At 39.7% G+C, this 23,978-nt stretch overlaps 5 protein-coding genes and 2 long non-coding RNA genes across 15 annotated transcripts in view; 4 read left to right on the top strand and 3 right to left on the bottom strand.

Annotated features, from left to right (window-relative positions):
- Nucleotides 1-140: 140 nt before the first annotated feature.
- LOC124195500 (putative protein TPRXL) lies at nt 141-3,993 on the top strand. 2 transcript variants are annotated; one of them, XM_046589934.1, is made up of 5 exons: nt 141-1,092; nt 1,357-1,412; nt 1,866-1,972; nt 2,055-2,235; nt 3,236-3,993. In XM_046589934.1, exons 1-4 carry the CDS (start codon nt 672-674, stop codon nt 2,227-2,229), a joined length of 759 nt encoding a protein of 252 aa, XP_046445890.1. In that variant the 5' UTR covers nt 141-671; the 3' UTR covers nt 2,230-2,235; nt 3,236-3,993. The 2 variants fall into 2 exon arrangements, with proteins under 2 accessions (XP_046445890.1, XP_046445891.1); XM_046589935.1 differs by having other exon boundaries at nt 146-1,092; nt 2,055-2,230; nt 3,233-3,993.
- Nucleotides 3,994-4,386: 393 nt separating this feature from the next.
- LOC124195501 lies at nt 4,387-5,663 on the top strand. Of its 2 annotated transcripts, none has more exons than XR_006875233.1 (5): nt 4,387-4,732; nt 4,810-4,899; nt 4,964-5,084; nt 5,158-5,278; nt 5,603-5,663. It is a non-coding gene; the product is annotated as an uncharacterized LOC124195501 (long non-coding RNA). The 2 variants fall into 2 exon arrangements; XR_006875234.1 differs by having other exon boundaries at nt 4,388-4,732; nt 5,185-5,278.
- A 1,570-nt stretch (nt 5,664-7,233) lies between these two features.
- On the bottom strand, nt 7,234-8,409 carry LOC124195502. Of its 2 annotated transcripts, XR_006875235.1 has the most exons (5): nt 8,316-8,409; nt 8,115-8,257; nt 7,727-7,876; nt 7,397-7,484; nt 7,234-7,295 (listed from the first exon to the last, which is right to left on the bottom strand). It is a non-coding gene; the product is annotated as an uncharacterized LOC124195502 (long non-coding RNA). The 2 variants fall into 2 exon arrangements; XR_006875236.1 differs by lacking the exon at nt 7,727-7,876.
- Nucleotides 8,410-8,457: 48 nt separating this feature from the next.
- Nucleotides 8,458-10,570, top strand: LOC124195503. Its single transcript, XM_046589936.1, has 2 exons — nt 8,458-8,866; nt 9,377-10,570. The coding sequence occupies exons 1-2, from the start codon at nt 8,726-8,728 to the stop codon at nt 10,199-10,201; spliced, it is 966 nt and encodes a 321-aa protein (XP_046445892.1). The 5' UTR covers nt 8,458-8,725; the 3' UTR covers nt 10,202-10,570.
- Nucleotides 10,571-12,854: 2,284 nt separating this feature from the next.
- Nucleotides 12,855-23,978, bottom strand: part of LOC124195517 — a 67,845-nt gene continuing 56,721 nt past the window's right edge. Inside the window, exons 1-13 of one of the 5 annotated variants that reach the window (XR_006875247.1) lie at nt 18,720-18,892; nt 18,380-18,554; nt 18,105-18,312; nt 17,837-18,044; nt 17,213-17,407; nt 16,316-16,422; nt 15,947-16,200; nt 15,688-15,850; nt 15,022-15,594; nt 14,794-14,915; nt 14,406-14,608; nt 14,077-14,259; nt 12,855-13,970 (exon numbers count right to left, since the gene is read on the bottom strand). Coding sequence is in view for 2 of the 5 variants with exons in the window: in XM_046589957.1 (XP_046445913.1) it covers nt 13,824-13,970; nt 14,077-14,259; nt 14,474-14,608; nt 14,794-14,835 (507 nt within the window). In the remaining 3 variants the exon portion in view is untranslated. Of the gene's footprint in view, nt 13,971-14,076; nt 14,260-14,405; nt 14,609-14,793; nt 14,916-15,021; nt 15,595-15,687; nt 15,851-15,946; nt 16,201-16,263; nt 17,408-17,836; nt 18,045-18,104; nt 18,313-18,379; nt 18,555-18,719; nt 18,952-23,978 lie in introns of those variants that run through there. The other 4 variants (XR_006875245.1, XM_046589957.1, XM_046589958.1 and 1 more) reach the window with 4 other exon arrangements.
- LOC124195509 lies at nt 19,389-21,532 on the top strand. Of its 2 annotated transcripts, none has more exons than XM_046589946.1 (7): nt 19,389-19,659; nt 19,743-19,984; nt 20,060-20,282; nt 20,356-20,525; nt 20,599-20,779; nt 20,865-21,080; nt 21,146-21,532. In XM_046589946.1, the coding sequence occupies exons 1-7, from the start codon at nt 19,549-19,551 to the stop codon at nt 21,377-21,379; spliced, it is 1,377 nt and encodes a 458-aa protein (XP_046445902.1). In that variant the 5' UTR covers nt 19,389-19,548; the 3' UTR covers nt 21,380-21,532. The 2 variants fall into 2 exon arrangements, with proteins under 2 accessions (XP_046445902.1, XP_046445900.1); XM_046589944.1 differs by having other exon boundaries at nt 19,390-19,668.
- On the bottom strand, nt 21,566-23,780 carry LOC124195507 (serine/threonine-protein kinase RIO1-like). The gene is made up of 9 exons (XM_046589942.1): nt 23,650-23,780; nt 23,453-23,592; nt 22,985-23,393; nt 22,732-22,918; nt 22,546-22,664; nt 22,284-22,479; nt 22,105-22,227; nt 21,798-22,046; nt 21,566-21,737 (listed from the first exon to the last, which is right to left on the bottom strand). The coding sequence occupies exons 1-9, from the start codon at nt 23,718-23,720 to the stop codon at nt 21,633-21,635; spliced, it is 1,599 nt and encodes a 532-aa protein (XP_046445898.1). The 5' UTR covers nt 23,721-23,780; the 3' UTR covers nt 21,566-21,632.

A 23,978-nucleotide genomic window follows, 5' to 3' on the forward strand; every position in this document is an offset into this window, starting at 1 on the left:
ACAAAACAAGAGAGGCAACAGTGGGAATATCTTTGTGACATTTTTAGGAGCCAATGGGATCGATTGAAATGACACCACGCCTCTGTTCTAGCCCCCCATCTCTGCCCATCTGTGATGACGATCATCGCCTCGAGTGACAACTGCTCGCATTTGACAAGTCGAACAAACTGGCGCTGGCAGCAGCGCACGAGTATCCAAGTCAGGCCAGGCCAGTCTCTCTGCCGACGACAACGTGCCAACAAGTCCCTTTCTCTCTCGTCTCCCAGTCCAGCAACTCCCCTCAGAAAAAGTTCTTGACAACCTCGTTCGTTCCTTTTAAGACTTGATTTCAATTTTGACAGATAGAAATCGAGACGGTTTGATCGTTTATTATATTCTGACGGAAGAAGAAGAAGAAAAAGTTGTTTTTCATTGTCCAAAAAAGACGAGACAATAATTAAATAAGAAAAAAGAAAAAAAAAGGATCTTTAACCGTTTTAAATCTGGCGGCCTCCGTGATCACTAGTTCTGTCGTGTGTTACCGGGCTGCTCTCCACCGGCGCCGGTCGTCGACTGCCTCCATTGCCACCGCCGCAGCGTCGGCTGCCACCGGTGGCTGCATCAGCAACCAGACCGGGCCAGGACCCAGGGACTGGTGCATCCTTTCGTTCAACTACCGTCGTCCCATTATTATGTGTTCGTCATCCGACGTCGTCCCGCCACCACCCACCACCACCAACCGACGCCTCAACCGACGCAGTCCCAGCCCCACCAGCAGCAGCAGCTCATCATCCACAGAGTCCAGGACAATTGGCAGCAGTGGGTTGGCCGTCAAGTCGCCCAGCAACAGTCTCAAGTCGATTGGAGGAGGACTGGACCATAACATTTCATTGTCCAGCAAGAACTCGTTGGAGAGCATCTCTGGCCATCGTCGTCGTGTGGCTGCTGCCACCGCCAACCCCTCACCCGTTCAGAGTCTCGAATCGCTTCAGCAATGCGATGACAACGACAATTTCGTCTCAAACAGCCCAGCACGACACAGCAACAGCAGTTCCAGTTCCAGTTCCAGCTCCAATTCCACCAGCACTCACTTTAAATGTCGCAAAGCCTTGGGTATTTTATTTTATTGTTTAAATGTTAATAACATAAGAATTGATGTCGAAATTATATAATACGCCATGGCCTTCGAATGTCTCATTTCTTTGTCTCTACCTGTCTGGTCTTTTTTCTTTTACTTTACCCTCCCCTTTGAATTTATTTTCTCCCGGGGGCTTCCTTTTATTTCTACCTGAACTTGCCGTGATGTCATATCGGCGTAATCTTTTCCTTTTTTTAAAAAACCAAATTTTATAATTTTTCTATTTTTAATTCATTCAGGAACGCGACAGGGAGAAGTGCAAGCGATTCGGACCAAATATCCATCAAAGATTCCAGTAAGTGATAATAAAAATTTTGATTTCTTATTTTGCTTTTACATTGATATGAGAGAATAAGAAAAAAGCTTCCGGGAAATGATGGATAATATTATTTAGTTGAAAATCCAACGATCGCTTCTGTCTTGTACGTCTGGGCCGTTTCCCGACTGAGTTGGGGCTGACCTCATTCATGAGATTGACACTGTTGTTTTATGTGATCAGAGGGGCGATGTTATATTTTGAAAGGGGGGATTATTATTCTATTATTCATTTCTTCCACGGAAATTTTGGTGTCTCTTCTTTGAAAATTCGATCCATTCAACAACATGGATCATCATAGTCATCGTGTGTTATTGATCTCGGGATGATGATTATTTTCCTATTTTCCGTTTGGCTGGCCCACCTAAGTCTCATCTTTGATTCTCTCAGTTCAACCCAAATGTCTTAACAACTTTTAATTTGTTTCGACAGGTGATTGTCGAGCGTTTCGATCAGGAGCTGTCGCTGCCTCACCTGCAAAAGAGCAAATTCCTCGTGCCGCAGGAGCTGAGCATGTCGCAACTCATCACAGTTGTTCGGTAATTCCATTTGTTTTTGCAACAACTCAATCAAAAAAACTGATTTTATCCTATTTTGTCCTGTTGTTGGTCATCCGCTTAGCAACCGACTGCGACTCTCTTCGACGCAGGCCATTTTCCTGATCGTCAACAACCGGAGCATGGCGTCGCTCTCCAAGACTGTGCACGAAGTCTACCGCGAATATCACGATCCCGATGGATTCCTCTACCTCTCGTATGCGTCACAAGAGGCTTTCGGCTCCGACTCGGTGACGTGACCACAGGTGACTCATCATTTTCTTTCTCTCAGATTAATGAAAAAAAACGACATTAATGACAACTTTGGCTTGGGGAAATGACTCCCACGAGCCATCCAGCCCGGCACCCGTTTTCTGTGTGTCCATATTCTCGAGAAAAACGATTAGCTGTTATTACTATTTGAGCCTGTAGCTACGTAGGACAAGGTCGATTAGGGACTCTGGCTATATCTATATTTATCATTCTTTCTCCTTTCAACAGAAATCGACCAAGAGTTTTGGGACAGTTACTGGTGGTTGCCCAGCAGTATAGCCGAACAAGGGCGGGATGTTGGTTGGGGGGAAACCTTATCGCTCTTCGCCTATTTCGAGAATGGTCTGTCGATTGGCTTGGGAAAACGGTTGAAAGGTCATCGACTGTATGTGCTCTCTGCTGACCAAAATTTTGGGTATACGCATCACTAAATGTGTCTGTGTGTCTGCTGTTGTTTGCTCAATCTATAATGGGCCCAGCAGCACAGCGAAATATGGACGGCCAAATGTCTTGACAACTGCAAACAGACACGTGTCGCATCTTTTTTCGGGGTTTCTCAGTACATAGAGACGACGTCATCATCTTCCACTTATTTCTTTTCGCCCGACCAACAAGATAATGGCAATTACATTTCGCAATCGACTCTGAATATAACTCTCAGCGCGCACATTTTGCCCAGAAAATGCTGTTGACTTTTGATAACATCACTAAGCTAGTCGAAGAAAAGGGGGGCTGCTGGTAGAGAAGACCTGCTGCACCCAAGAGAGAGGGGGGGTCTAGTTTATCAGCGAACAAATCTGTTTGTTCTCCAAATTCAAAAGGCATACCTCTTGTTCCAATTTTTTAAATTCCTTTCTCAGCTTTAATCTTTTCTTTTATGAATTAAAATTTATGAAAGGAACTTGAGTAAACTTTGACAACTGACGTGTTATCTTTAGCAATAATCTTTCAGCTTTTTTATGATTTCTTGTTTTTCTCTTTTATTATTCACAGGCGAATAAATATGGATAGTCGGCGCGCAGTTTTAAATTTTTAATCCTCGACGGAATCAAGTCTCATCGTCCTCCGCATTCGTCACCGATGGATGCTCATTGTAGTAACACTTTTTGTTTGCCAACTGGAATGGAGTGATTATAAAAGGCCCTAAATTGAGACTTTCGTCGCGTATAGTTTTCACCACTTTTGTCTTTCTTCTAGAATCAAATTAATTAGTCTCCCCCCATCATCTGTAACGTGTCTACTCGTATAATTCCGTGTTCTAAATGTGTGTCAAAAGATTCTCTAGCATCTCTGTGATTCATGCGACGCTCTGTTCCGGGTCTGTTTTCCACCGATTACTCCGAGCTCTGAGAAAATTCAATGGAAATCCCGCTCAAGTGTTGCTGGTATAATTATAATGATTCTTTTTCCCCCCTATTAAAATCATCCAGTTGAAAGTCAAATTGAGGTGAGAGAGAATATCATCACCATCATCATCCGATTCATCGCGACTATGTATGGATTTTTTAGTTTTTTCTTTCCCCCCTTAGCGCCGGACTTTCTATGATGACAAAGTATTTTACTATATTACGTGTGTTTCATTTTTCCATGGATTCTCATTTTGTAATAACTGGGTCACCAATTTTTATTTTATTCCTTATTCACTGGTCGGGATTCGTTCAAGACAGACAGTCCTTATATCGTAAGGTTTTTTTTTTCAAATAAAATGTTTTTTATTACTGAATAAATGAATCGGAGATTTTGACTTGTTACATGTGTCCTTCAAACTTCATTCTTCCATTTTTTCCGTATCTTATCAGGAAGAATTCCGGGAACGCGCTGATAGCGCTGAAGGTGTCTGCCAATTAATAAAATATCAGATGTCAATACAAAACCATTTGCGCCTATTTTAAGGAAATTATTGCGATAAAATCCATGAGACAGTGCCGAATAAACGGAAGACAGTGCTCACTCCCTAGCGGAAGAAAACAAAAATTCGGTGATTCCTATGTCAAAATTATATTTCCTACTTTCTAATAAATCAGAGGCATTCGTTTTCAAATTCCGATTTACGTATTTTCTAGAGCAGACTTTTCAAATTCCCGCGTAGAGCGCATTGGCAAGAAATACTACAAGTACATTTGGCAATGTTGAATGTCGTCTGATGTCGTCTGAACTTGGTGACAAATTATTTTGAGTTTTGAGTTGTGAGCTTCTGACCACGTGAAATACTGGAATCGTTTTCCTGATAGCTTTTCAGCCACTATTATTTAATTTGTCTTATCCTTTTGCTGCCAAAACTATTGTTGCTAATTAGACATAACCAGTTAAACACAAAATTTGGCCATTTTACCAAACTTCCTTCGGCCAAGTGATGAAGTGAGAACAGGCCCATTCTTTCACATTTAACACGACATGTCCATGGATATTGGATACTTAGTGTAGTTGTTATGCCCTGTTTTCCACTCATCAAAGTCGTCGTTTGTTTAATGCATCATCCAGTTGATACAGGTAAAAAACAATAATAGCCTAGTCATAAATTCGTAAATACTTCTTAACATATTTAGTTAATATTCATCCAATTATAGGCAGTTTCTATTGAGCTTGGTAGATCACTAACCCCAGTGTCAACATGTATTGTCAACATATTTTTCAACAACTAATACATCGACAGACAAGTATTCTTCTACTTTTGGTTTTAAATTTTTTATTTTGCGTCATAGATTGTATTTTCTGTCATAGGGAAAACTATGGAAAACATCCTTTAGCCCATGGGCAATCTTCAGGTTTATTGCAGCAGCTTTAGAATGCTTTTGGAACTTTTCAGCAACTTTTGTCACGTACAGAAACAATTTTAAAGCAAGTAAGTGAATCGTGAAAGTTGTGGCTTTTCAAACAGTCCATTTTCTAATCTACTTTCATTCATTTTGTAAAAGCGTGTCAAAGAAGTTTCCTTTCTCCAGGTGGTGCTGCCGTGTCATGAAGATGCCTGTTCGAGAGGGTCTCTACTATATTGCAAGACAGAAATTATGTGATGAAAACAGGAAATCTGAAATGGTAATAAACTAATAATGTACTTGTATGATAAATCAAGCATTTTGTTCTTGATGTCGAAGACAAGTGACATCTTATTTTGTGCTTCTAAATAGAACTTTTGTTGAAAGTTCTTGTAAAGAGTTGAAATTTTGTTTGATCAAACAGAACATAAATTCCCTTAATTCTTAAAAACCTGAAATGAAATCTTTGTGATGTGATGATCTTTGGTCATCTTGAGTTCTTTTTCTCTAGTTGGGTGTATATTTAAAGTAAATCATTATTGGCGTCTTTATTTTTCACATTCCAAAATGTTTTTTGGTTTATTAATGTTCTTTTACTTTGTAGGTGTCCATGGGGAATTGCAGTCATTTTCCAGTTAAGAGATGTGCTGAAATGGAAATTGTGCAGACTTGCAGCGTTCAACATCATACTTCAATGTGTCATTTGCTTCTGTTGGCCCATGCAGTATATGCAGTGTTGAACAGTTGGGTAAAATAGTCAATGTCCTGTCGGGCTTATTTTATCGGCTGCGTTTTGTCGTTATGTCGTCTACCCTTGCTACAGGCGTTGAGGTAATGCTTGATGTACAGTCTCGTTCAATTAGTATGACCTTTAGTTAAAATATCCCTTCTCATTTCAGTTCAATCGTTTGCTGCCGTTCCGTTCCATAGACTTGATCCATCGGTGAACTGAGGTTGCTGAAATTCAAGACTCGTCAAGAAATTATGTAGATGTAGATAAAATTACAAGTGCATATTTGGGCTCCCTTCTTTTCTGTGGCCCCGTTTCCCTAACTAACCACTAACCAACGCCCGCCGGTGGTCACTCACCCGCTGTGAAACCAGGAGGAGGGGAGGGCTCTGGTCGAACGGGGACTTGGAAGGCGCATGATTCGATGAAAACTTTTGGAGGGTCATGAGTCTAACCCGGAAACCTAGTATGACTACATCTCCCCAGTAAAACTTGCCTCGTACTTCTCTCTTCTTCTCGGTCCAGATAAATATCTCTGGGGGCCGTAGACATGTCCTATAACAGCATGTGCGAGTTAAACAAAGCAACCCACTGCCCAATGAAACAAAAAGCCATGGTTTATTATTTGCGCAAATCTCCGTCAGTCAAGTTACAAATTTTTCTAATTCAAGAACTCGTGTAGAATTTTGCATCTAGTCTATTAGTGCAAATCGCGATTCCATGTGTTTGGTAGTTAAGAAAATGGTTGTTTAAAAAACAAGTCGGAGTAGCCAAAAAAACTCACCATTGTTTGTTTTTTAAACAACCATCTTCATAACTACCAAACACATAGGATCGCTATTTGCACCAGTAGACTAGATGCAAAATTCTACACGAGTTCTTGAATTAGAAAAACTTGTAACTTGACTGACGCAGATTTCCGCAAAACTAAACCATCGCTTTTTGTCTCATTGCCGCAGCGGTGGTGGCGGGTTGCGTTTAAACTCGTGCAGTAGTAAACCGTCTTGAACCGGACGCTCTGTTTATTGAATTTTTTTGAACATTTTAAAAGAGAAATAAAACTTGGTTCATGCTACATATTTATTTTTTTTATTACAGATATTACAAGGTTAAGGTATAACATTGGTTTATAGGGTTAAGGGTATAAATTTAAGGGTTAGTGGGTTTATGTTTTCGGGGTTGAAAGGATTGGAAGGTATGTGTTTGTGGGGTTTGGAGATTAATTGGTAGGGCAACATTTGTAGGGTTTTAGATTAACTGAATTTTTATCCAAACTTTAAATATCCTCCCTCCCCCCCTCCAACATCCTCCACTTTCCCCTCCCCGGAAACATGTTTATTATTTGTTGACATAAACAACCCATATTTGTTTTTGTTGCTTCTGAACTTATAAACGGTAAACTGCAATAGTCACGATGACAATTTAACAAAATATGATGCAACTTCGGTAACACAACATCAGCACCAAGGAACGGCCAATTGAACATGATGTAGAAAGATCTTTCACCAGCATAGGCTGCAACAACGTTCCACATCGGACAGCAACTACACGAACATACATGATCAACCTATAACCAAAATGAAATGAATTAAATAATCTTCACTTCTTCAGCATCAATGGAAATGCTGTCAATTAAAAGACGAATAAATGTCATTTAATGTTATTTACAAGAATTAAAGCCCTCAGCTGGCTGCGTCAAATCCATGTGTAAGTTGGGCAGCAACAAAGAAGCTCAAACTCCACCAGGGTGTTAATCCTATTAAAAAAAAAAAAAAAACAAACAAACAACTCAATTACTATCAAGCAACAATTCTCAAATGACAAAACAATTTGAACGAAGTTAAGTTGAACTACAAAATCCTTCAGAATAAATGTTGCAAAGGAATTTACAGTTGGCAAGATTTCAAAGGTTCAATTTCCACAACTGAAATAGGTTGAAGAGATAGGCACTAACTAAATCTGTAGTCTCACAGTTAGAAAGTTGAACATTATTTTTACCTGAATTGTTCTGAAGTGTTTCTGACAAACGTGAAGCTGGTACAGGAAAAAGAGACATTTTGGCAAAATGTTCAGCTGCTCAGGCCACATGATCAGATGAAATTGCCATGTAGAAATTATAGACTGTTACCAGATACCAGGGTGTTAATCCTATTTTAAAAAAACGAACAACTCAATTACTATCAAGCAACAATTTCTCAAATGAAAAAACATTTTGATCGAAGTTAACTTAAACTACAAAATCCTTCAGAATAAATGTTGCAAAGGAATGTACAGTTGGCAAGCTTTTCAAAGGTTAAATTTCCACAACTGAAATAGGTCGAAGAGAACTAGTTGAAGAGAACTAAATCTGTAGTCTCACAGTTAGAAAGTTGAACATTATATTTACCCGAATTGTTCTGAAGTGTTTCTGACAAACATGAAGCTGGTACAGGAAAAAGAGACGACATTTTGCAGAATGTTCAGCTGCTTAGGCCACATGATCAGATGAAATTGCCATGTAGAAATTATAGGCTGTTACCAGATAAATACCTAAATTCAAACACAAATGATTAACACAGTCACATCCAAGAATCCTAAGAGCAATTACCATTATTACGAATAAAAATGTCAAGAAAGAAAAGTACGCCGTATTATCCAATCCAACGATACGTTTTCAACATGTGGTTTCCAATCAGTGTTTTTGTTGAGTATAAAAGATAAACAAACTGGACAGTGCGGCAACGCAGGATAGCCAGGAAAGAAGAGAGGGGGAGAAGGACCTACCCAGACAAAGGAATAAGAGAGGGGGACTCAGTGCTGTTGACGATTGTGGCTAGGCGAGTAGCAATACAAAGCGTTCTTTGCAGCAAACAGGTTCACGTGTTAATTTCTATATCAACAGGTTATGGGCCCAGCTGTACGCACAGCTAACAGCTACTCTGTCTGAACAATTATTTTTTTTTTGTGTGTGTCCCCGGCTAACTGTTCCCAAGAAATTAGAAATTCTTTTCTGGAGTGATGGAGAAAGATGGCCGCCGCCATGTTGTATGGTGTCTGAATGGGAAAAACTACGCGTCTTGGAAATTTGGAATGAAGCTGGCGTTACAAAGTGTTGAGCTTTGGGAAGTCGTGAACGGGACTCAACGGCAACCTGCTGAAGTAAGTTTATTGATGATTTATTGTTTTCTTTATGTGTGTGATCCGTGCCTGACAACAACGCGATATGAGATGCCTATCTGTGGCGTGGTACCAACTATTAAATTGACAAACTTAGATCCCGGCGTGAGTGCTTAATCTCTGCCACTTGATTTTGTTTTTTGTGTGTTTGTGTTTGCTGGACATTTCTCTTTTTTGTGTTTCTTTCTCAATCTGTTTGGTCACTCTGGCTAAATTCCATCATATGATGGTGGACAAGTGTGTGCTAGAGTTGCAAGCATCTAGGAGACAGCTGAGTGTTTTTCCACATCGAGATGATGTGAGGGAGATTCCACATTGAGATAATGTGAGAGGTATTCCACATCGAGATGATGTGAGGGAGATTCCACATTGAGATAATGTGAGAGGTATTCCACATCGAGATGATGTGAGGGAGATTCCACATTGAGATAATGTGAGGCTGCCATGGATATCACAAACCTAACCATCTTCTCGTTTTGTTACCACAATCAGAGACGCAATGCTGACCAGGTGATTGAAAATGCAGCTGATATAACCAACTGGAACAAGAGAAATACCACGGCAATGCAGAACATATTTGGCGCCATCAAAGAAGACCAATCAAGGATCCTGATGTCTTGTAGCACAGCCCAAGAGATGTGGATGAAATTGGAGACTGAGTATGAAGAAGATGCCGCAGACAATGCACCTCTATTGTGGACAAAGTTCTATGGATGCACATTTCGACCAAGCCAAAGTGTATCAAGCTTCCTGACTGAGTTGGAACAGATAGCATTCCGTCTGAAGAGCCTCAACATAGCTATTGATGATAATCAAATAATGGCAAAGATACTCATGTCGCTTCCTCCAGAGTTCCGTGTTTTTGCCTTTGCATGGGACAGCACGCCTGTTGCAGAGAAAACTCTCAAGAAACTGACTACTCGCCTTATAGCATTGGACAAGAGCCTGCGCAACGACGAAGAAGCAAAATCGACATCTGATACTGCCTATCTCAGTAAGCCGAACAGAGATGAATCACAGCACAAAGAGCAAGCACTTCCTGCCCAGTACGGTCAGAACAAAGGAAAAAGCCACCCTTCCAGTCAACATGCTGGTATACCGAGAACATGCTGGGAGTGCAACTCCACTACGCATGTTAGAGCTCAATGCCGTCAATACAAACGCCGGCGTGAGAGAGAAGGAGAAGAAGCGGACAGAAAAAGGAAGCGTTACGATCGACATGACAGAAGAGATGATAAACTATGTAAGCTCCCAGGAGCAACTGGCCGATGCACTCACGAAACCCCTGGCTGCTCCACGCTTCAAGTATCTCCGTGACAAGATTGGCGTTCGGGGTGTAGGGGAGGTGTAACTGAAGAGTTAAAGGAGGCTGATATTTCTTTTCTTATTATTTGTCTTGTGACACTGAACCTAGTATTTATGTCTGATTCAAATATGCTGTGTATTCTGTGCTCATGTTTATTTTTGGGGGTCCAGTTTGAGGGGAGGTGTTGAGTATAAAAGATAAACAAACTGGACAGTGCGGCAACGCAGGATAGCCAGGAAAGAAGAGAGGGGGAGAAGGACCTACCCAGACAAAGGAATAAGAGAGGGGGACTCAGTGCTGTTGACGATTGTGGCTAGGCGAGTAGCAATACAAAGCGTTCTTTGCAGCAAACAGGTTCACGTGTTAATTTCTATATCAACAGTTTTAAGGGTATCGCCATTTTGTCGCCTGCTACAAAGTTTATACAAAGTGCCCAATATTGCAACCAACTTAGGATTCAAAACTCATTACTAGATGTCGCCAGTGTCGCCCTTGTTGTTTTTACATCGTGAAAGGAGGCAAAATGGGCGAAACAATTGGATGCTAATTAATATTTATATTCCGGTGATTTCATATACCAAATTGAACTTCGTATCAATATAGGTTTATCTTTACCTAATTTCCTTATTTTTATACTGTACCAACTTATTTCTTCAAATTTTAGATGCATACTGTCAGTCATTCCAAAAAGTTGACTCAGCGCTCAGTCACTTTCCCTCCAATAGACCCATCATGTTGTCAAAAGCCTTAAAATTCATCTGTGAAGCTTACATATCGTGGAATACAAATGTGCGGAGACAAGGTATTTCCCCATTCTGCTACCACACCAACCACACCACGTCAAATGCCATACTAAATTCATCACCATTCACATATGATAAAGGTAAGCATCAATATAACCTATCACCACGCTACTGAATACTTCATAATGACACTTTCTTTCAGGAAATTTACCTCAACCTCAGGAGTAAGGCTGTTGGTTGCTGTGATTTCCATTATGCGGTTTTTTATCATGAAAACTTCAGTGTGCTTGTTAGTATAGGTAAAGATTGAAATGCTTTATTAACTGTTATATTTTCAATTCATTAATGCAATACATTTTTTTTACCGAGCACATAATAGATCCTTGAGCCAATTCTGACCTTTGTCCATGAAGGAAGAGGGACATCCAGCAACGTTCTGCTCCATCCTTATCTTCCCGACGTACGCTCATCTAGCTTCACTGCTTTTGCTGCTACAACTTGTTTTACTTCACCGACGAGTTGGAACACTTCAGTGGTCGCTACCCTTTGCTGTTACACACCTGCAGTTACTCACCACGGTATTATGCCCAGGTACCCGACAATTGACTTACTTTCGTAGATTATCTTCTAATAATCTAGTTGCGTTAAACTCTGTGTCTGTGTAATAATTCAAAAATCAGGCCCTTCTTGCGCGCAAACAAAGTTTTACTTGGACGTTTCTTTTTTCTAACGCTAGATGGCTTTTTGAAATTTGCAGCTGTCAAAACAGTCAGTTTCAGTTACTTTGCACATCTTTTTAAACATTTAGTGGCAGTTATTTTGTTGAAATATTTATTGATAACTAACGATAATTATTCCCCCAACAAAGCTCACTTGTTAGATTTTTAAAAATGTGTTTTTTTTTTCTACTTCCGGTTTTCTCATTTCTGTCAGTAGTTTAGTAAATATTGATCTGACGCACAAAAGAACCACATATTCGTGATCCTCGTAAAATTTGTGGTAAAGTTCATGTTCTGTTTTTTACGTTTTCGTACTTCCGGTTTTGAAAATTTTCCTGAACTATATAGTTCAGGAAAATTCTCGATTTTGGCCAAATTTTGGATTTCGTTTAAATCACACCTAATCGACCCCAAATTTCATGGGGATCACGAATATGTGGTTTAATTTGATGACAGCTCAATGGTTGAGGCACTGTGGTTACTTCCGGTTTACTTCCGGATTTTTTTTAAAAGACTAGCAAGTGAGCTTTGTTCTGTTTACAGTTCTCAACATTGCAAGCTTGATTTAAACTTTCAAAAATTGCATATTTAAATCTTTGAGCTAAAAAACCTGATTATTGTTTCTTTCTGTATTATGTAACTTTTATTGGCATGTCAGTAAATAAGAATTGTTTTCTCTTTATTCAGGTAATGCAGAGGAAATTTCGAGAAGATGGACACCATAACGTCGCCGGTATCTCCAAAGTGTCAGTGCGGAATTGCGGATCATCATTTGTTTTTGGTTATATGTGTTCGTTTGTGTTAGTTAACCCGTTGTCTGCCACGCCTTTGTTCTCCCCTAGCTCCTTAGCACGGGCCGCGCTGTTCGGCTTCGTGGTTTTCATGCCGCGGGGTCGGAGAGTCGCCAAGCCCAAAATTTGCCGCAAGGCAAGCCTGTTAGGCAATGCACCATAGTTCCCCCTTTTCAGCACGGACTTGTCAGCAATGGCAAGTCCCACCTTGGCCATGGATCCTTCAGACGTGGCGCGTAGAGTAGTAGAGTACAACCTACGGGTTGTATGGCGTGGCAGCCAACGGGTTAACTTAAGTGTATGTATGTATGTGATTGTAAAATGTGGTGGAATTGTGGGTGGAGGTGGGACAATAAAGCAATTCCTTTTAATGATTTTGTTCGCTGTGTCTTATAACTTATAATAAAAACATTTTTAGTTCACGACTTGTATATTTTTTACAACTTTGAAGTTTTACATATGTTATAGGCAAATGACTTTCTGACTCTGATCAACTCCAGACCCTTCAAATAAACTTCTATGAGAAACCAAACACAATCTGCAACCCCTTTGTAACACCAAATAAAGTTAAAAACAGAGCTGTTAACATCATTTTTCTTTTAAGTAAACACCACAATACGTTTCTTTCGTAACTTTCCCTGTAAATGAAGTTCGTCCCACATCAGAACATGTCGGAATGCAGAGCGAATAGAGCAATAGTCACTTCCAACATGCGAAATAGGAAAGATACAATAAAAATCAGAAAACGTCGCTATAGTAAGTTGGAGAAGCGTAGGGTGCGGCGTAATATTCAGGTGCCTTAGTGGTGTAGTAACTCGGGATAGAGTAATAGTTCGGAGCTTCGGTGTAGCTGGTCAGAGCAGCGAAAGTAGTGGTATAATACTCAGGTGCCTTGGTAGCGTAGTACTTAGGGGCCTCGATGTAGTAGTAGCTAGGTGTAGCGTAGGTTGTGGTGTAGTAAACTGGAGCCTCGGTGTAGTATTCCGGTTCAACGTAGTACGAAGGAGCAGCCGCTGTGTAGTAAGTCGGGGCTGCGTGATACTTGGCCGCCTCAGTTGTAGTTGTGTAGCTTGAGGCAGAGTAATACTTCGGGGCTTCAGTGTAGTGCCTCGGGGAAGCATAAGTTGTGGTGTAATACTCTGGAGCCTTGGTGGTGTAGTACTTGGGCGGCTCGGTGTAGTATTCAGCCGCTTTGGTGGTGTAATAAGTTGGAGCCTCGGTGCATAAGCTGGGGCATCATACGTGTAGTACTCCGGTGACTTGGTGGTGTAGTACTTGGGAGCCTCGGTGTAGTACTCAGGATCTTTGGTGATTTAGCTCGGGGCAGCATTAGCTGCGGTGTAATACTCTGGAGCCTTGGTGGTGTAGTAATTGTGGCCCTCAGTGCAGTAACCGGTTGGTGCGAATGTTGTCGTTGTGTAGCAAGGCGACGGCGTGGTGCTTTGGTATCCGCCATACCCAGGAGACATGGGTACACCAGTGATCGACCCAACCTTCAACGATACGACAAACGGCAACAGCACGACACTACAATCAAATAGGCGGTAATTGATTTGAACATTAATATTTTATATGGTACATTAACATATAAAAACAAATAATTGATACAAACTCCATGAAACAGAATATTTACCCGATTGCGTACTGATAATACGACGAAGAATGCACTTGGTGACAGTGCACTGCAGTTGTTCATCCATGTTTCGTTGCCAGTATTGTTCTCTCCAGCCAATCGCCCTGATACAACAGCAAAGTGATGATGTTCCATCGGACGACGACCCAATTTGATATCACAAAAGAACGCAACATCTCCAGCCTAATAAAAAATAAAGTCCATACACAATAATTAGAATCTAATTTAACAAGTCAACAACAGCGATGACATGGTTAGTTTAAATCTGCTGAAATGAATTCTAGATTTGAATTAACATCGCTAAAACATGTACTGAAATAACTGTTTACTTGTAGTCTTCCAAAATTGCACCCTCAACATTAGCTTTGGGCAACACATTGACACCTTGCGCTTTCACCTTCTCGGAAGTCCATTGGCTCAAATATTTAGGGAGGACTCGGCCTATGTTACCGCCATCGATGTTGCGGAACAGCGTTACGTGCTCGTGGGCATCTTTGAGGGCACCGCTCAGGGATCGGAAAAGACATACCACCTACAAGAAAAAAAGGCCATTTTTTAATTCGTATTTATTCGTAATCACAGAAATAAATTGCTAGCAGTTTAAGTAGATTCTCAGATACTATCAAGCAGGAAGATTATCAAAGTTGTTCAACATTCCATAAAGGAGTAATCATTGAGACTTTTAAAGATGAATTTCGTTTGGCATAAAATGTTTACCTGTGGCAATAACGCACTTGTCGTAGGTGATGGTACGGCCATCGTCAAGTTCGGCTTTCCGACCGACAATGTCAAGTTTAACGCGGTGTACACGTACGAATGCTACGCCGACGGTATCTTTGCTATTCAATTAGACGGGATTGCAGTAAATTCGTCGGAAAAACAGACAAGGAAGGAAAACCAGTCATTAGTACATGTTCCAAAAAATTACAATAATAAAGAGCTCACCCTCACTCTTTGTCGTTCCACTGTTTGAAACGAAGATTATTCGAAACTTCGGGGCTGCCGTGTTCGGTGTCGGAGATGCTACGTACTTGGGCGCCACTGTGTTCGACCCCTTTGGTGGTGTAATAAGCTGGAGTCTCGGTGTCGTAGGTTGAGCAGCATGTATAGTCGTGTAGTAGTCCAGTGCCTTAGTGCTGCAGTACTTTGGAGCCTTGGTGTACTACTTGGGACAGCATACGTAGTTGTGTAGTCTCAGGTGCCTAGGGAGTTTAGTACTTCCGAGCCTTGGGGGTGTGCACATGCGATTTAGTAGTGTAGCCCGGGGAAGAATAAAACTTCTGGTCTTCGGTGTAGTAGCTCGGAGCAGCACAAGTTGTGGTGTACCTGGACCCTTGGTGGTGTAACTGTAAACCTAACTGTGCAACCTCGGTGTAGTAACTGGTCGTTGCGTTTGCTGTTGTGTAGTAAGGCGGCGGCGTTGCGGTTTGGTATCCGCCATACCCAGGGGCATCAGCACACCAGTGGTCGACCCAGAAATCGACGAAACAACCAATAGCTGCACGACGCCATAGTTAACTAGACAATATTCAATAATAACGGGCATATTATCAAATAGAAAAAAAAATATAAATTGCTAGAAAATTCAACGTAAAAATACAGAATATTTACCCGTGATTGCGACCTGTTAATACGACGATAAATGCAGTTGTTGACGGGTCGGAGATGCTCACTTGATTGACTTCTGTCGCCTTTTCTATTTCCTTTAATACAATTTCCTCTCGTAGTCGACATCAACGATCAACATCCGGCAGCAACATACCGCCATAATTAACTATACAATACACGATTTGAACATTAATAACTAGTCATACCAACAACTGAAAACAAGGTAATTGATTTACGACTTGAAATAAAAATGAACATTTACCCATGATTGCGAACTGATATTACGACGAAGTATGGAGTTGTTGACGTGTCGGAGATGCTCACTCGATTTTTTCCTCACCCTCACCTCCTAAGCCTTGCGGCTGTTGGACCTTTTTGATAATGAAGCAACACGTGTCGTTCTCACCCAACCTCTACACCACTGCATGACACGTTTTGCGTAATGATCACCGCGAGCTTCAAGGCCATAGAAACTAGCCTTTTTCTTTCTGTAGGTTGACGTTGCTGGGGATGGGTCTACAAAAAACAATATCAAATCATAAATGATAATGGCTTAAACTTTAGTCACTTTAAAAATACCACATTTGACATTTGACTCGTTTCTTCGGTGAATGAATTGAATAAATCTTACATTTCGAACCGTTTGAAGGAGAGTCGGCTTTTTTTGAAAATATTCTACTGCAAACTTATCTAAGTTTCAAACACGTAATCCTTGCACCTGCGGTCGGAGAAGAAAATCTTTAAAAAAAAAAAGATTAAAAAAAGGTAAATTATTAATTTAAAAAATACAAAGCTTCTCATAAAACGGTTGAATAAAATCAATAAAATAAGAAATTAGACGCAACTGCTAAAATTCGATAGACTGTCAGAGTTCGTCCGTTACGTTCACAACGCATAACTCAAATATGAACTTAAATGATCCTAAGTAACCATCCAGGAGAAGCGGGGGGGGGGGGATCGTATTTCCACAACTGATTGAGGAGCATCTAAAACGCAAATCAAATGATTGACAATACCTGAACTCTAGGGCTATGGATTTTGTAACCGCAAATCAACAATGAGATCCTACTAGCAGCTATTTAACATAAATGAATAACATTTACAGGAGCTACCCTTACCCGGTCTTTTACATTGACAGGCCTACCATCTTGAATAGTTGATGACCGCCGGAACCTATCGCCTGTCGTTTGATGCTGCATGAACAAAAGGGAAAAAAATTTCACCCTGTAACATGACCAACGCGTTTCTGCCACAATAAAGTATGCGCAAGTAAGACCATGTTTTGACACTCGCTTTGTTTCGTTGCTAAGCAGAAAAATGTGTTGAAATTCGGGTTTTGCTCTTCACACCGAATGTAGACGGAAAGGACTCGGCTCGGATATATAAAAGATCGTTGCAAACAAATTCACATTATTTTCTGCGAAAGCAAAAGCTTCATGTCGTATCTAGCGGAGGGGGAGGGGAGGGACGACATATCGACAAAACACAGCCGATAAAATAAGCCCGACAGCCATCAGGCAACATTTACCATGTTACCCAACTGTTCAATACTGCATTTACTGCATGGACACCAACATAGGCAAATGACACATTTAAGTGTTATGTTGAACTGCAAGTCTCCACCAAACTCCATTTCAGAGCATCTCTCAATTGGAAAGGGGCTGCAAAACCACTGTACACAAAACAGCAACACCAGAATAAACATCCAACCAACCACGAACTCCTACAAAGCAAAAGAACATTGATGAACCAAAAACATTTTGAAATGTGAAAAAGGTTACTGATAATCCAATTTACTAAATTTAAAATTTATAATAAATTGAAATTAAAAAAGAAACCAGGAAATAATTCTGTATATCTACTTCCAATATGTTACAAAAACTTGGTAATACTAAGTGGGAATTTTTGTTCTAGTGGTTCTCGTTTGATTGGAAGAAAATCGAAAAAAAAAAAACTCAGTGGAAGCTGACCAACAATGTGACTATTTTTGAACAGAACCAATTATTTGGAAGGAGGAAATATTAACCCTAATTTCCCACATGACATCAAGTTAAACTTGTCTGTTGAATACAAAAAAAAAACAAACAAAAAAACAAGCAAACAAAGAAAACACAAGACTTGCCAATACAACCAATAATATCAATATAATTACCAATTTAAGAAGTTTTCCTGCAGTGACACTTCAGATAACACCAGCTTAATAAACTGCATGCAGCAGCTGCAGCTCAACTTGTCTCGATCACACCTTTCACCAGCTGGCTGCAACAAAACCATGTTAAATGAACGACACCCATGAAGCTCAGACTTTGTTGTGATTTCAATTTCTGCAACAGTTGTGCGAAGGGATCTCTGTCTCTGAACTAAACATAAACTAATATAACCTATTGCATTATTGCAGGGAAATTTATCATCAAAATTACTTTACAAGCTCTTTAGTGATAATGCACGAGATGAGACGTAGAGCCGAATAGGTACAGCTAACAATCGCCGACATTTCGGCAATTATGAAACATACAGCTGGTAAAGGTAGCAAGAAGAACACCCATCACTGCTGGCTGGCTGCAACAAAACAATCTGCACATAGCACCTTTGACTGACACACAGAAGCTCAGAATTTACCAGCCTGTTCTAAGACATCAATGAAAAAATATTCAATGAACCTAATACTCATCATAATAGTCAATTGCAAAATTACCTCAAGTGCGAGTAATAATATGTCAGGGTCCAGCAGGTCCAGCTATTAATATGCATTACTTGACATTGAACACATCACCATGACATCACAAAAGGGGCTAACAGCAAATTGGCGCCAACTCCACACCAGCAGTCAGGGCTAAATTAGTAAATTCTTCATCTTTGTGTTGTCATATCTGTAAAAAAGTGAAATTTTTCAAACATTTTCTATTTTTTTCTTTACAATTATTACTTTACTGCAAAATCCACCTATGTATATACATACTCGACCTTATTGAAAGACTTTAATTTTCACACTTCAACTTTTACTTAACTCTTCTCTGGAATTCTACAATTCTTACCTTACTAACTGTGTGAAATTTTTTTCTTCTCTCTAAGGACAATTCACACGCGGTGCTTTGCATTGCTGTTTCACTAGCACGAATTCTTGATGTGTACGCCTCTTAACGCTCTTAACCGACACCACCGACACTCGCAAGTCGCAACGTGTTCGGTCGCCATATTTTTTTCATTTTTCTTTTCGGCAACGAAGGTCCTAATCAGACAACAACATTGGACGACTGTCGCCAGATGGCCCACAGCTCGACGATTTCGCCATCTAGGCAGAGTCATCCGATCTAGGTGGTTAATTTGAGTACAAGTTTTACTATAAACCGTTAACGGACATAACGGTTTAACGGACTCGTTCATTTGCCTCTTTACTATTACAGTATAACCTTGAAATTTTCTGTGAAATGTGGCACATGGAACTCATGGGATAATGGTTAGTCGCTTAATATGATAATATGAAATTCAATTCAATGCTGTTGACGTGCGTCGTGCGTGTTGGTTTTATTGCACCATTTATTGCAGTACTACTGGCTATTACTAAATTTATAGTTTGTTAGTTGTTATTTTAAAGTATGTTAGATTGATTGATTTGCACAAATTTAAAATTTAAGAAGTAAAAAAAAATTAAAAAAAAATTACCATAATAAAACTTCAATGGGGCAACCGGCAACGTTGTTTGTTTTGATTTACAGACTCTGAACTTCGAGAAAGGTTGCCGTTGCCCGTTGTGTGACTTCTTAGTTCTTACTTGGTTTAATATACTGTGTTGTTATCTTTCCATGAAACATTCGATTGTTATCAATCCTTAACGGGAAAGTCATATATTTTTTAATGTAGTGAATGATCGAAATGGCTTCAAACGTCGATACATCATTTTGCAATCGAGCACCAGTTTGTTTAGGTAGAACTGCCACTGTCAGTAACAGCCCAGAAAATTGTGAAATTGTTGAGGTATCGGAGGTAGTATTCTTTTACAGTAATATTTTCTACCACCAATTTCTGGAAATTTGAACTTCTCTTCATGTTTTCATGAGATTCGTGATTTATTGGAATACAACCCACCACAACCTTTTAGTACATCTGCAGTTTTGAACTACTGCCAGCGCAAGATGATTCTACCATACACTAGGCTTTTGGGACTACTTGGTCTAAGACCTCTGTTAGGAGACTTCAATGACCAAACGCTTGCTCTGAGTGCAATTAACAAAATCCATCTATTCTTGGTGACATGCTTCCTCATCTTTGGTTATGTAATGCAACTCTTAACATGCTACAGGTGTCATATTGCTACTACTATTTATTCTTTCTATTCCCAAGGTTAATCTGAAATTAAATATTAATTTTTGTTTAGAAGGGACAAAGGTTTTTCATACATTAAAATTCCTGGTGTTGATCATGTTAGTCAAAATGTCAGACATTTGACCAAGTCACTTGACACACCTGAAGTTGTGTGTGATGGAAGTCTTTTCCTTTGCTACATTTTACCTCCATTGTTACATCTCGGCGCATTTATCCAAACAATTTATTTATTGCGAATAACAGATAATGAACATCTACAAACACTCTTTGAGAAGGTTAGTGAGGTGGACTTGGTAATTTGAGTACTGCATTTCTTATTTTAACTTTAGGTTTCCTGTGAGTTTGCAGGTCTTTTTACTGACTTCGAGATCAAGAGGAGCAACGACACAACGAGTTCTTCTTCGAAGACTTCGTACACATGTTATACTCTCAGTGGTTTGGTTACTTTGGTCACTCATCGCTCAAATTTTTCTTGTCTGCACCAGTCCAATAAAGACAGTTTGGTTCCTTCCTCAAATGCAAGTTATTTTCTATTGTCGATTAGTCGGTCAATATTTAAACTTTTTTTTTGTTTACTTTCTATTATTACAGGAGTAACCCCGTCCGCAATTCATTGATGGGGGTAATGATTGCCTCCACTTTATGCCAAGACGTTGTTCACTGCTTAGTTGTTAGCAACTATTGCATAGAATGCCAATTATTGATGTCGTACGTTAGTTCTATTAGCGAACGCGTAGTTGAGAAATCCATGTCGTTGGAAATCGCCATGAAAGTAAGAAACAGCTCATTAGTTTCCCATGTAGAAAATTGCGCTAATAGATAACAAACAATAGAATTGAATTTTATCGATTCAACAGGAAATGTTGGAATTTGAAAAGTTCCTGCTGTACTTGAACGAAAATGTTTCTCCAGCCATCGGTTTACTCCTGCTACTCTCCACGACCCGTACAATTGTGACGACAATGACCGTCATTCATCCTGGATTTCTGTACTATACAATCGATGCGCACTCTTTTATTGTGATAATGTTGTTGGTTCAGTGGGCTACTGTTTCCATAGCTCCACTGGTTTCTGTAAGATCTCTTAACATCCAAAAGAACAACAGGAAAAGTAATTCGAATTTGTTTCCTTACCACAGGCTGCGTATGTTACTGCTGCAAGTCGAAACGTGCGCTCTGTAGGAATGAGGATACGTGTTCGTCCGTTCGGCTTTCAAGATGTTCCGGCTCAAAAATTGGATTCGTTCATGACATTCATTGCATGTCACAAAGGAACGGCTAAATTGTGCTTCGTTCCAATTAGTGCTGCATCACTCGGAGCAGTTGTTGCTATTGCTGCTTTAATTTTTCTTATCAGTGCTAACGTATCGTAATGTTATTATGGAATCATGTACGGGTTGAATGCCAAAGTCAACGTTTATCTCTCATATCTGTTGTGATCTATAACTCTTTCTCAGGTAATCTCAGAGTTTCTATCATATGTTTAATCTCGGTCGGGGAATTCAATACACATTTAAGATTCGTGATTTTATAAGGAATTAAAAAATAAAACCTTCTGGTTTGGTAAATTTCCCATATTATTTGAGTCGAAAAAATACATCAGCAAACACTTATCAAAAAAGGTAATTACTTTTTGGTGTTGGCGAGTTTTTCCTTTCTTTTCTTGACGTGTTTCTTTACTTTCTGCTTCCGTTTTTCTGATTGCTCAGCCTTGATGGCCTTTTTCCTCTCCTATTCCAAACGAATTTCAAGGTAAAGTTAGACGTTAAAAAACCTAGCAGCAAAATTTACCTTTCGACTGTTGGGGGATTCGTCGCGAGGTCGTGCACTGCTCACAAATTGTTTCTTTTCACCATCTTCTGAATCAGACTCACCAGATGCCTCATCGCTGCTAGTTCCGTCCACAATAGAATTATCCAAAATGTCTGGAACTTGCTTTGGGCCTGACAAGTCTGGTTTAATTCCAGTTACATTCGCGTAGTTCAATTCAATTTTCTCTCCCGCTTTAATTTGTCTAATGTCTCGTTCAAAGAACATGACCTGACGGAATATTGAGGTTAGTGAAAAAGAAAGAAAATGAACCAGGGCGCGCACTCACTTCATCTAATCTTTGAGGAATATATGTCTGTTTAAAGACTTCTGCTTTCACCAAATCTTCCGCTGTAGACTCTCCTTGAATATTTCTTTCGGAAGAAACTGTTGCCATTCTATCCAAGTAGTCCTGGAATTCAAAATGTGTCACTAAAAATACAAGTGTGTTTTCCAAATTGTAAATACCTCAATATTGGTTTCATTGATAGTCAAATCAACAACAAAATCAAAAAGTTCTTTAACTGTCATGACGCAAACTCCGTTTCTTTTGAAGAAGTCGGTAATATTAGTGCAATCCTTACGAAGAAATTCAAGAGCATGCGGATGGTCATGTTCTACTGATTGAGACACATCGATTACGATCAATGATCCTTCATGATACCTAGGATTGGTAATTAAGATAATAAATAGCGTGGGTCTATAATAATCACACAAGTTTAAAATTTACAGCATGTTGAATTCGCTGAGATCAGCGTGAACGAGTCTGCAGTCGTGAAACATTCGCCGCATCAAAATGATTGTGTCTCGATATAACTCACGGGCTTTCGATTCACTCAGCTCAACTTCCTTGTAGTATAAAAGCATCAAATTAAATCTCGACACCCGTGTAATCTATCGGATATTTTCAGTATACCTTTAGTCGGGGGGCAGGCCAACCAGCATCACCAATGAAAGTCATCAACAACACATGACTTCTCAGCAAAATTGGTTTGGGACATGGTAAACCAGCTGCTTCAAGTCTCAATAAATTTCTCAATTCTTTTTCAGCCCAAGTTCGAACCATTTTACGGGGATTGTGCTTACAATAACCATGTCGAAATCTGCAATAAAAAAAACTAGTGAGCCACAAACATAAACAAAATAAGATTGTAAGGTGTCAAGGTTACCTGAACTCGCCTGTGACGTATTTGTCTCTGTCTTTGAATACAAGAATGGATGTTTTATAAATTTTGAGGGCCAAATGTGTGTCATCTTTTCCTGTTGCATGATATACATTGGCTTCTTTTCCAGTGGAGATACAACCATTGATTTGAGTGATAAATCCTCTGTTCATTAATTTAAACAGAATCATTCTTGTCCGGGGATCCATAACTTGCTCAGCAGTAGCTCTGTCTGCCTTGTCTCTGAGACGCACCTTGTCATCACCTGGCAACGAAGGCATTTTGAACTCGTCCACATTAATCTTTTGGGAATATTTCTTGAATAGCTTTTCTCTTGGCTGGAAAGAAACCACTTTATTGGAACTAGTCTGTTGGTTGGGTTGGGCTCCCTGTACTTTTATTTGAGGCCCCTGATCTGCAGTAAATGTTGTCAGTTAACGAATTGAAAGTAAGCTTTGAACATTATGTTGTTACCATATTGCCAATCGTAACAATCGTCATCGCTCATTTCAGAATCGTCTGAATAATAGACTTCGTTATTTTCATCGACGGGCGGCACTTCGTCATTGGTCTCAAGATTAAGTTGTCGAATACCTTCAGCAACGTTCGAGTCTCTGATAAAAGCACTAAATTACATTAAAATAACTTGATAATATGAAAAATTGCATTACTTTTCATCTTCAACGTCGCTAAATTGTCCTTCAACAGGAGAAGAATCAGAAAAATCCACGTGGACTGCCATGGTTAAATAAAATTTGTTTTCTCATGTGTCATAAAAATTCGTCTGCCACATCGTGTGCAACATTGCCAACAATTGCATATATACTTCTTTTCGCAACGGCAAAATTAGAAAAAGAAGAGAAAATCTGCAAATGCTTGCTGCTTAATTTGTATCAGGTTGTTAACTGTAATTTAAAATTTGTTTTTTCTTTAATATAATACACCTGGATTTAAAAAAAAAACAAAACAAATCTTTTTTCATTTGTTCGACGCCTTAAAA

The sequence above is a fragment of the Daphnia pulex genome, chromosome 6 (genome assembly GCF_021134715.1).
Source record: "Daphnia pulex isolate KAP4 chromosome 6, ASM2113471v1".
NCBI classification, from domain to species: domain Eukaryota; kingdom Metazoa; phylum Arthropoda; class Branchiopoda; order Diplostraca; family Daphniidae; genus Daphnia; species Daphnia pulex.